The sequence below is a fragment of the Solanum verrucosum genome, unplaced genomic scaffold (assembly GCF_900185275.1).
Source record: "Solanum verrucosum unplaced genomic scaffold, falcon-dt-bn FXZP01000099.1, whole genome shotgun sequence".
In the NCBI taxonomy this organism is placed as follows: domain Eukaryota; kingdom Viridiplantae; phylum Streptophyta; class Magnoliopsida; order Solanales; family Solanaceae; genus Solanum; species Solanum verrucosum.
The window spans coordinates 211,343-223,123 of NW_026020338.1; the positions used below are offsets into that span (position 1 = coordinate 211,343).

Here is an 11,781-nt window from a genome sequence, read left to right on the forward strand (position 1 = left end):
CTGTATTTCCATTGCTTTCAGGTACATTTCGCGTAGTATCTTATTCTTCATTTAAGTTCTAACATGTCCGTTTGATTTAATTAATAACTCAAGTATATAATGTGGAAAACAGGACGAAAGCTAGTGGGAGGGAGTGCGGTAGGAGGGGTGAAAGAGATACAAGAGATGGTAAGCTTCGCGGAGAAGCATAACATAACGCCAGATGTTGAAGTTGTGCCAATGGAGTATGTGAATACAGCGGTGGAACGTCTCGTGAAATCGGACGTTAAGTATCGTTTTGTTCTTGACATTGGCAATACTTTGAACAAGAGTTAATATAGGGACATGTTCTTCTTGTTGTGTGTTTGTATTTTAAGCAAGAAAGAATGGTGTGAGTTTATGTGGGAATTACTAAACATTCCTTTCTACTACTCTTATGTTCTATTTTATATGATGATAATAAGTTTTTGTAAACAATTTTTTTTTTTTTGTTTTCCATCCGGTCTTTGATATCTCATTTTTTCTTCTTTTAAATCTATACCACTAGACAATGTCTAGCAGCCTTTTATTAATAATATAATTAAAAGAAAAACCTCAACAGGGATAAGTACAAGCAAGGAGGGCTAGACCTTACCTTACCAATTCTAATGAGGTACGATACCTCTAATAATTAACATGCATGAAGAAAATAAGAGCTAGAGAGAACTAAGTATTTTATGATCATCATAGAGTTTATAATACACTCTATGATGATATTACTAATGAGGATGCTTAAGTAGTACAAAAGTATAAAAGCCATGATGAGATTTGAGTAATTAAACTCAAACTTCGTTTTACAAAAGTATGAACTAAAAAAGATAGATTGCCCTTCTAAAGTAACCTGGAGTGTTTTCCTTTTGTCTTCCTCTTCAAATCTGTCTAACAATACTTGATAGTTCATCAATTCTTCTTAGATTTATTAGATCTTGTTAAAGTTTTTGACACTGTCATATGATTTTGCTTTGCCAGTAGCATCGGTAGGTGCCTTCGAACAAACTCCTCAGTCATCTTACCATCCCAACTATTTTTTCTTCCATGCTTCTTTTTGTTGTTGCGTTGTTGCCTAGGAGAAATATCTGCATCCCTAGTTGCATTTTCAAAACAATAATTCAACTTATCCTCTTCTTCACTTCCCTCGAAGGTGTCCTTATCTTGTAAGTTAGTAAATCTATTTGTGGAGAAAGAACTACTACCAACATCTTGTAGTTGTTTGTTTGTGTTATAGGCGTAAGAGAATTCAACTTTTTAACATTAGAACTCATCAATGCATCAAGGAGCTTTTTGTCACCAACTTAAACATTTTGAACATTAGTACCTGTTAAAACCAATTGTTGCCCTATATGTAATGGGGATGAAGCACTGGTAAGCACAAAAATTGGTGCTTCGGGGCTCAATTTTCTATGAGTTGTGACATGTTCATCCTCTTCTTCCACCCGGTCGGCCCATCGACTCTCACTTGTAACACCTTTTTGCCCACTAGAAGTGATCAAATTATTTGTCGAAGTAACTTGAGAGACTGAAACAATCGGTAGAGCATGAGAGTTAACCATATTCAACTTAAGAGCAATATGAGGCTCAATTTGAGAGGCTCGTGGAGAACCAATTTGAGGTCAAATATCAATCGTTACCCCTGCTTTATCAACTGTATTAGACTGTCCAAGTTCTTTTATTTGCGCCACAAAAGTAGCAGCTGTGTTAATGGCTACATCTTTGGTCAATTGCCTTGCGACGCAACAACAAAAGCCTTTGAATTAGTTGTCTTTTCTTGAAGCCCAATCTTATCATTTGTTGTATCAGGTTCACTCCCTGCCCTCACGACCCCTGTAGCTATAACATTTTCTTTTTCAGTAGCATTATAATTTAGTTACTGCCCAACTTCAGTTTGACATGTTTGCTACCCAAAATTTTCTAGTCTTTGATATCTGTTTTGGGGCCCAACCACCGTACAATTGAAAAACGATATGACCCAAGATCAATTCTGGTTCTTCTTTCTATCAAAATAAATCAAATTCAAAAGCACACCACCCTTCTTACTTTACAACCAGCCTCCGACCCAAGGTGCTTTTAGAAAAGGTCGGTGGGGCAATCAAAGAGACTTGCTTTTGATGTAGAACCGGGGGAAGAATTATGGCTATAAAGGCCCTCACCCTCTTGGGCACATGGTTCTAAAGATTAAATCACAAAGATGTACGAAAGATTAGGCAGAAGAAGAACTATAGCTAGAATTTTTCGTCCCTCCCCTTGTACCAAAAGCAAGTTCGAAACATAAGGATATAGGGCTCGTCTATTATAAGTTATTAGTGTATGAAGTTGTCTATGATATTTTGAGTAAGGAGGCGGGACAAGTTTGAAAATTCACGTTCACGTCGGAAAATTCCACATTCTTTCTAACAAAGGCAACTTTGTAATCAGATCGGAGACTTGAATCCGAGACTTTTGATTAAAAATGGAGGAGTACTTATTAGTACTCTACCACAACCCTTGTTGATGTCATAACTTAAATTCTTGTATAAAGTAGGAATAAGAGCATTTTTGGTCCATAAACTATAGGTATATTCTGATTTTAAATATGTGTTTGATCTTTTTATCTAAGAAGTATGTTGTATTTGAACTACTTTTATAAAACTATATTCCTTTCAAATATGGAGTAACAATACCAACTTAAAAAAATATATATTCACGTTGAAAGGAAAATAAAAAAAACTATTTAAACATGATTTTTTTTTTTTAAATGACACAACTAGATATTACAAATAGGTTTTTTTTTTTGTTTTGTTTTTTGCTTTTTTATTTTCTGAATTGACCTAATAGAGGACCCATATTATTTCCTTTTTCATTAATCTAAACAAATAAATGACTTATACTAAGTTATATTTGAAAAAAAGAGAAAAGACATAAAGACACCATCAAAGTTGTCCCATATTTGCATAAAGACACCTTAACTTTCAAAGTGTTCTATCACCCCACATAACTATTTAATATCTTTGTAAATGGGCCATTTTTACCCATTCCCTCGTCTGCATTGTTACCACGCACATGAGGCGCATCATGCAGTGTTTTCACTGCCATGGACCAGTTTAAAAGTGTCATGTGTCATTTTCTTTCTTTATTATTAATTATTTAATTAATTTATGTCATCTTCCCCAAATTTAAACCCAAAATAGCAATTGGTCGCCTAATTTTTCAATTTCATGGTTTTTTCCATAGCAAAATCAACGTTGCTGCTCTCTATTTCTATCACTTCCCTTTCCGCTTCTTTTGCGTTCCTGCACATAGCCCATGCCCTCTAATAATTTAAATTTACGTTCACATTGCAGTGAAGAATACTGGATTGTGTTGAAGAAGTTGTTATAAGCATTCAAGATGTAGCAAATAGGAAAATGCATAGGCTTGATATGAAGGAGACAAACCTTTGAAGCGAAGCGACTTTTCTTCAAAGAATAGGGTCGGGTCGGGTTGAATTATATCACAGGGAGTGAGCAACACGCGCGACTACATAGACTAGGGAATGGGTAAAAATGGCCCATTTACAAAGATATTAAATAGTTCTGTGGAGTGATAGGACACTTTGAAAGTTAAGGTGTCTTTATGCAAATACGGGACAACTTTGATGGTGTCTTTATGTCTTTCCTCTTGAAAAAAAAGATGAACCGACATCTTTTATCCCCAATTATAATGAATTGAGATATTGTTCTCAAGTGGTAGGTTCAATGTTGTATTTATTATTCTCCTTTACACGTAGTGACGATGGTCCTCCAAATGATTAGAATAAGGTAAGCTTTGTATTTAATCCTTTTAATAGAATGGATGAGGTCCGATTTTTCTACTAGACCCCCCTAAACTTTAACTTTCTTTTTAGTATTTTGATTGAAATTAACTTGATTAAAATATTAGATTCTTATTCTTTTTACAAATTTGTGAATATTCAAAAAAGCAAACAAAATAGTAGGATCAAGGGTGAGATTTGGTGGTTGAGTTGGGTGGGGTGAGAAGAAAATAATCTATCTGAAATGTTATTTATGAAACTTGTTTTTTATATTGTGTCGGAAATTTATTCTCCTGATTTTTAACGATTTTGCAAAAAGTATATTTCAAAAATATTCGACCAGTCAAACGTAGAAAAATTAGAAAATATTTTTCTGTTGCACCAAACACACACAATTTACTAATATTTTTTTCAAATTATTGTTCACCATCTTCTCTGATGGCTATACTGGAAAGGTAATCACCAACCATATATCCTAATTAATTATTGTAGAACGAAATTAAAGTGACGCAATAATCATTTTCGACAGCTAAATTATAGATGCTCCCTTAACTACAAAATCTTTTTCAAATTATTGTGTTTTTCACTCATTAAATTATAGCATTCCACCTGATATTTCGGGATGCCGAAAGACATCAGATCCATGAGCTAATACATACGAAAACAAAAAATATGAGTGAAAAAAAGGGCGAGACTATACGTAATGCTTCCCCAACTCATTACGGAGGTCCTCATATAGTTTTGACAAAAAAAATTCGGATGCCCAAATGCACCAGATCCATGGGCTAATACACACGAAAGACCAAGAAAGTCGGGTAATTCCTAAAACTTGGCTCGTAGATGCAAAATTATGCGTGAAAAAATTGGCGGGACTATACGCAATGCTTCCCAAACTCATTACGAAGGTCCTCATATAATTTTTTCAGAAAACTTTTTTGGATGCCCAAAAGCCGACAGATCCATGGGTTAATACACATGAAAGATTAAGAAGTTGGGTAATTCCTAAAAATTGGCTCCTAAATATGAAAATATGCATGAAAAAACGACGGGACTATACATAATGTTTTCCCAATTCATAACGGAGGTCCTCATATAGTTTTTTCGAAAAAAAAATTCGGGTGCCCCAAAGAAGCCAGATCCACGGGCTAATACACACAAAAAACCAAGAAAGTTGTGTAATTCCTAAAAGTTGACTCGTAAATGCAAAAATATGCGTTAAAAAAAATGGCAAGACTATACGTCATGCTTCCACACTCAATACAGAGGTTCACATATAGTTTTTTTAGAAAAAAATTTCGGGTACTCCAAAGGCGCCAGATCCTTGGGCATTACACACGAAAAATCAAGAAAGTTGGGTAAATACTAAAAGTTGACTTGTAAATGCGAAAATATGCGTGGAAAAAACGGCGGAACTATACGTAATGTTTTCCCAATTCATTACGGAAGTCCTCATATAGTTTTTTCAGGAAAAAAATCGGGTGCCCCAAATGAGCCTGATCCATAAACTAATACATACAAAAAACCAAATATGATCTATATATAAAGTTAATTTTCAAACATAAATATATGATCTGATTCATAATCAAAATTATTGGATTCTGTTGAGGGAATATACATAGACCAATTGATTCGGATTCATCATTTACCAAATCAAACCAATTGCATTTGTTTTATATATTCATAAATCAAACCAAATCAATAAAGTCGAGTTTTTTCTCTATTTTTTCAAAATCTTTTATGAATCCATACAATCATATTAAAACATTTCATTGAAACCAATTTCTACTAAGCATGTCATTACAGTCTACACATAGTTTTTAACTAATATAAAGACAATTTTTTTAGATTAAAATTAGCGGCTAGACCTTGGCCACGTACTACTGAACCATTTTCCTAGAAACATCATATAATATAAGATATAATATTATCTTATATTAATAATTAAAAAGGCAAATTGTACAGACAAGCCATGACGATAACATTTGTTTTTATACCTCATCGACTACGTCATTAGCCATCAACTCAAATAACTATATATTCAAATGAAAAAATCAATACATTGGACTATAACTTTACTCAAATTAATTGTTCTAATAATAATAATAATAGTATCTCCAAAAATAAACAAAAATCAAGAAAATGGAAAAATCACATGAAAATGTTAAGTCATTTGGATGGGCAGCTAGAGATACTTCTGGGGTACTTTCTCCTTTCAACTTCTCAAGAAGGTACCATCTTTTCAGATTTACGTTATATAAACTGACAGTACAGATAGTGTATATTTTATATGAATTAGATATTTACAACATATCTACACTATCTTGTATATATTGTGTATATTAATTTCGAACATATTGATAAACTAGTTGACCGAACAGTATATATCTGTAACTTTTATTGTTGAATGGTGAAGGGTGACTGGTGAAAAAGATGTGCAATTCAAAGTTATGTATTGTGGAATTTGTCATTCTGATCTTCATCAACTCAAGAATGAATGGAGCAATAGTATATATCCAATGGTACCAGGGTAAGTTTCATTTTGATCCATCTATTTTACTGTGTTCTTTAATTAAAACTTTGTCGTAGACAAAAAATCGTTATATCTGATTTAATTTAAGTGGAAAATGGTAGATGACAGACTTATTATTCACCAAGTTTCAAAAAGAGTGTTCTTATAATTGCATTATATGTAGATACAGAGGCAGAGCTAGGATTTGAACAGTATAATCATTGCAACATATGTAGTTAGTTTGGGTAATTTTTCCTTTTCTCTAATTGTTTGGACAACAAAACTGTAAATTTGATAATCAAGATGATGAAATATGTTACTAAACAACTAGCTAAATCGGATTAATTAGCTTAGGATTCCATAACGTAGTTAGGGGTAAGTTCTGCTTACATTTTATCCTCTTCTGACTCGACTTGTGAGATTACATTGAATATGTTGTTGCTTACAGGCATGAAGTTGTTGGTGTAGTAACTGAAGTTGGTAGCAAAGTTGAGAAATTCAAAACTGGAGACAAAGTTGGAGTTGGATGTTTAGTAGGATCATGTAGAAAATGTGAAAACTGTGACAACGATCTTGAAAATTATTGTCGCGATCAGATCATGACATACAATGGTGTTTACACCGATGGAATCCCCACCTATGGTGGTTACTCGGATATAATGGTAACGAATGAACACTACGTGGTTCATTGGCCCAAAAATTTACCAATGGAAGCAGCTCCCCTGTTATGTGCAGGGATCACAACTTATAGTCCTTTGAGATATTATGGACTAGATAAACCTGGAATGCACATTGGTGTTGTTGGTCTTGGTGGTCTTGGACATATGGCTGTGAAATTTGCTAAGGCGTTCGGAACCAAAGTTACTGTGATAAGTACAGCTGTTAGTAAGAAAGACGAGGCAATTGATCGTTTAGGGGCAGACTCGTTTTTGGTCAGTCGTGACCCTGACCAAATGCAGGTCGATCAATCAATCAACTCTGTTTCAATTTCAAATTTATAACATAGGTGTGACTTACGAATAATACTAATTTTCGTTTGTATGTTAAATACGAGCAGGGTGCAGCGGGGTCACTAGATGGCATCATCGATACTGTATCCGCGATTCACCCTCTTCTTCCATTGATTAATTTGTTGAAAACTCATGGGAAGCTTGTGATGGTTGGTGCCCCTGAAAAACCACTAGAGTTGCCTGTATTACCCCTGCTTTTAGGTACGTTTGGTCTTAAATCGACGATTTTGTATATACATTTTTTTAATATTGATACGTATGTTTAATATAATGTGTGTAATAGGAAGGAAGCTAGTGGCGGGGAGCGCGATAGGAGGGGTGAAGGAGACACAAGAGATGGTTGATTTTGCGGCAAAGCATAACATAACACCAGATGTTGAAGTTGTGCCAATGGACTACGTGAATACAGCGTTGGAACGCCTTTTGAAATCGGACGTGAAGTATCGTTTTGTGCTTGACATTGGCAACACATTGAACAAAAATTGAGATGAAGGGGACATCTTGGTCAAGAAAATGAGTGTGTTGTAGGGTTATGATTTTGTATTAAGCCTGTACGTTTTTGCTGTTTGGTTTATTTCTTATGTTTTGTGTATCAAAAGGAATAAGGAGTTGAGAGAATAAATATGATATTGTATTTTCTAGTATACTTATTTGCATATGGCGTTTACATCAAACTATACTGATTTATCATGGTTAAGTCATAGCAAGCAGTGAATCTGATAGTAGCAAAAAACCAATCAGCATTTGTCCAGGGAAGAGCAATGATTCATAATGTTTTGATTTGTCATGATATTCTAAGACACTACAATAGGAAGAATGCCTCACTTAGGTGTCTTATGAAAATTGATTTGAAGAAAGCCTATGACATGGTAAGTTGGGAGTTTTTAGAGGAAGTACTTGGGGGTTTTGGGTTTCCAGAAAAGTTTATTAAGTGGACTATGCTGTGTGTTTCCACTACAATGTTTTCAGTAAAAGTCAATGGAGGGAATCATGGGTTCTTTGCTGGTAAGAGAGGTCTTAGGCAAGGAGATCCTATATCGCCTTTGTTGTTTGTGTTAGTAATGGAGTACTTGTCAAGAATACTTAAAACAATGAGTTTGTTGCCTGATTTTGGACTCCATCCAATGTGCAAAGAGTTGAAACTCACTCATCTAATATTTGCTGATGACTTATTGATTTTTTGTAAAGGAAATTTGCCTTCAGTAAATAGAGTGATGGAGGCATTAGATCACTTTAGTGCTGCCACAGGTTTAGTGGCTAACATAGAAAAATCAAGTGTTTTTATGGCTAGGGTGGATGAGGAAACAAGGGATCAGATCTTGGATAGAGCTGGTTTCTCGAGGGGTGAATTTCCTATTAAATTTATGGGACTTCCATTATCGCCAAGGAAGTGGAATAAGGCTGATTGCTTCTCACTGATTAATAAGATCACTCACAGAATTACCGCGACTTATTCAAAACAACTATCTTATGCTGGTAGACTGCAGGTGATAAATGCAGTATTATTTTCCATCCATAGCTTTTGGGGGGCAGTGTTTATCCTACCCCAAAGCATACTTAAAGAAGTAGACAAGATTTGTAGGACTTACTTGTGGGGCAAAGCTAATGATAAGAGAAAGGTAGCTCTAGTATCTTGGGAAAAAATCTGTTATCCAAAGAGACAATGTGGATTAAACATCAAAAGTAGCAGTATCTGGAATATTGCATCAGTAGGGAAATTGCTATGGCAAATAATTGAGGAAAAGGAGTCCCTATGGGTAAAGTGGATGCATGGGATATTTATGAAAGATGGAGCAACAATATGGAATCATAGAACACCTGTAGATTGTAGATGGTATTGGAGGAAGCTAAATGCAATGTCGGTCCAAATGCAGGGTTGGTATAACCAAGGAAGATACATGCTCACACAAACTGGAAAATATTCCATCACTAGCAGTTACTTAGCACTAACTGGCCAACAACCACATATGAGAACTGCTGAGCTAGTGTGGACATCTAGGGCTATACCTAAACATAGATTCATAATGTGGTTGGCTGTACAAGGAAGATTACTCACGCAGGAGAGGAAACTGAAATTACACATTCAGGTGGAAGACACTGATTGCTGCCTTTGTGATAAGAAGGTCATGGAGACTACAATGCACTTATTCGTGAAGTGTGAGTGGGCACAGGCTATATGGAAAGAGCTGGAACAATGGACATGAATAGCATTACAAAACAATGGGATCAAGCAGACACTGGAAAGAATAATGTTGAAACACTGGAACAAAGTTAAGAGGGAGACTATTGCGGCTACTTGTGGAGCAATCGTATATCACATATGGAGAGCCATGAATTCGAAAAAGTTCAAAGGCAAGTCTGTGCATACAAAGGAGGCGGCAACACAGATAAAAAAGGAGATTGTAGAGAGATTACAATTTCTTAGTAGTTCAAAGAAAACACAGAGTTGTAGGAGTTTGTTCAATTTTTACTTTGTAATTAAGTTTTTTGCTTTGTAGGAGGCCTAATCCCTGTTACAAGGTATAGGTGCTCTTTATTTGTACTGGTTTTGATGGTATGGTAATCTTTTACAGTTGTTACCAAACAAAAAAAGATTGGACATGAATTTAATGAAGTTAGAGAATGTTTTTTAAGAAGTTAATATCTACAATGAAGGATGTAATTTGACCACAAAAAGATGAAGAAGTTGATTTCTCATTTTTTTTATGTGATGATTTAATTTCTCTAATCAGAAATAACAATTGTAACTTGCCAACAACTTCAATTTTTTCAGCTATACAATTTGCTAGAGGAAATAATGAAAATCAGAGCATGAATCGGGTATATGGGTTTCAGGGTGGGTTGGTATGATAATAAATAAACTCTATAAATTTTATTTATTTGACGGATTTATGATTACATGGCATGAAAAATATTTTATTTTGTCATTTTAAATTTATTTTAATAATAAATAAAGTCAAGTGATTTTTGAAGATAAGTGCTTTAAGTGGAGTGATTTTATTGATACAAAACAAAGTTTAATGACTTTGCTAGATAATTTCTCATACTTCAGTGACCTTTTAAGATATTAACTCATTCTTTAGTGAGCAGAGCAAAATGCAATAATCAATATCTATAATGCCAATGGATTTTTAAAAAAAATAGGAATAAGAAATATCAAATTGTTAAGTTTGGCCAAATTATGGTAAATACTTAGCCGCACTGTGTTTTTATAGCAAATCAATAAATTATTTTAACTTTAATTTATTAAAAAACAAGATAAAAATACATATTACTTAGATAATTATGTGGTAAATTTGTGTAGTGCTTGACAAATCAATGAGTAAAAGTTAAGCGTTTATTATATACCAAATTAATCTTTAATCCTGATTACGTAATATATGTTCTCACTTCAATTTTTAATTGCTAAAGTTAATTAATTTGATTTGATGTAAATAATAATGCAGACAAAGGTTTTCTTATAGAATTTTTTTTTGCGTAAATAATGTACATTTTAAATACCAAACATGAGAGTGGTAGCGCCCCAACGATAAAAACTTATTTGTATCTAATATTTAAAATTATACCGTTCAAATAAAATGACGAAAAAAGAAAACAAAAAGTAGTGGGAAAAAAGGGGAAAATAACTCGATAAAAATGTAGTGGGAATAAGTCGGAAATTGCAATTATTAATTGGTCCAAATTTCACACTTTGATGTTTTTATTTTCTTTAAATTATACTTTCACATTATCTACGTGGATATTCTTTAGCCACTAATATTAACTTTAAATTTTTCACGTTTGGAAAGCTTTTCAAGAACCTTTTTTTTGGGGCAATTTAAGGAAAAAAAATAATTAACGTACATATTGTGTTTAAGTTATTGCACTATTTTGTAATTGTCATTGTTTTCATAGCAGCTGCTTTGTTTACACAACCTTTCCCGACCCTCCCAACTCCCTTCATTCAATGCTTTACAACTTTTTCCATGTAGCGTACACACACATCTATTTTTGACATTCAGATAAAAGACGATGGTTGCAAAGCAAGGGGTGAGGTAGTGCTTGTCATGGGAAGAGAGCTCTCACCTTAACGGAAGAATTGTTGTTTTCTTTTTTTCATACCTACTGATATATAGCTTTTGAATCAATGATCCTTCAAAAACAATCTCTCTACCTCTACATGGAAATTAAGATTAAGCTGATTTGTATACACTCCATTTTTCGACTTTCGTGGACCTCATTATAAGATTTCACTAAATACATTATAATATTAAAAAGAAGAATATTTTTAAAACTCGTAAACTTCAAACTCTAGATAGATTCGAAATAAAAAAAAGTGTGAAACCTTTTTTTAAAAGTCCTGCAAAGTAGGACTCTACAGCTATCGACCACAAAAAAGAAGTCAAAATCCAATTTGTTTAAGTCATTAGTTGTTACACCTCATCGATAACGTCACATATTTTTCACTCAAAATCCTATAAATATGGATCATAACATAA

The 11,781-nt window shown here is 33.9% G+C and overlaps 1 protein-coding gene across 1 annotated transcript; it reads left to right on the forward strand.

Moving 5' to 3' along the window:
• The first annotated feature begins 5,843 nt into the window (after positions 1-5,843).
• On the forward strand, positions 5,844-7,944 carry LOC125836894 (8-hydroxygeraniol dehydrogenase-like). The gene is made up of 5 exons (XM_049516052.1): positions 5,844-6,012; positions 6,198-6,311; positions 6,742-7,252; positions 7,351-7,504; positions 7,587-7,944. The coding sequence occupies exons 1-5, from the start codon at positions 5,924-5,926 to the stop codon at positions 7,787-7,789; spliced, it is 1,071 nt and encodes a 356-aa protein (XP_049372009.1). The 5' UTR covers positions 5,844-5,923; the 3' UTR covers positions 7,790-7,944.
• The last annotated feature ends 3,837 nt before the right edge of the window (positions 7,945-11,781 follow it).

Coding starts and splice junctions, on each gene's coding strand:
- LOC125836894 (XM_049516052.1), top strand. CDS start 5,924: ATGGAAAAATCACATGAAAATGTTAAGTCATTTGGATGGGCAGCTAGA. Junction 6,312..6,741: donor ATATATCCAATGGTACCAGG/GTAAGTTTCATT, acceptor TGTTGCTTACAG/GCATGAAGTTGTTGGTGTAG. Junction 7,505..7,586: donor TGTATTACCCCTGCTTTTAG/GTACGTTTGGTC, acceptor TGTGTGTAATAG/GAAGGAAGCTAGTGGCGGGG.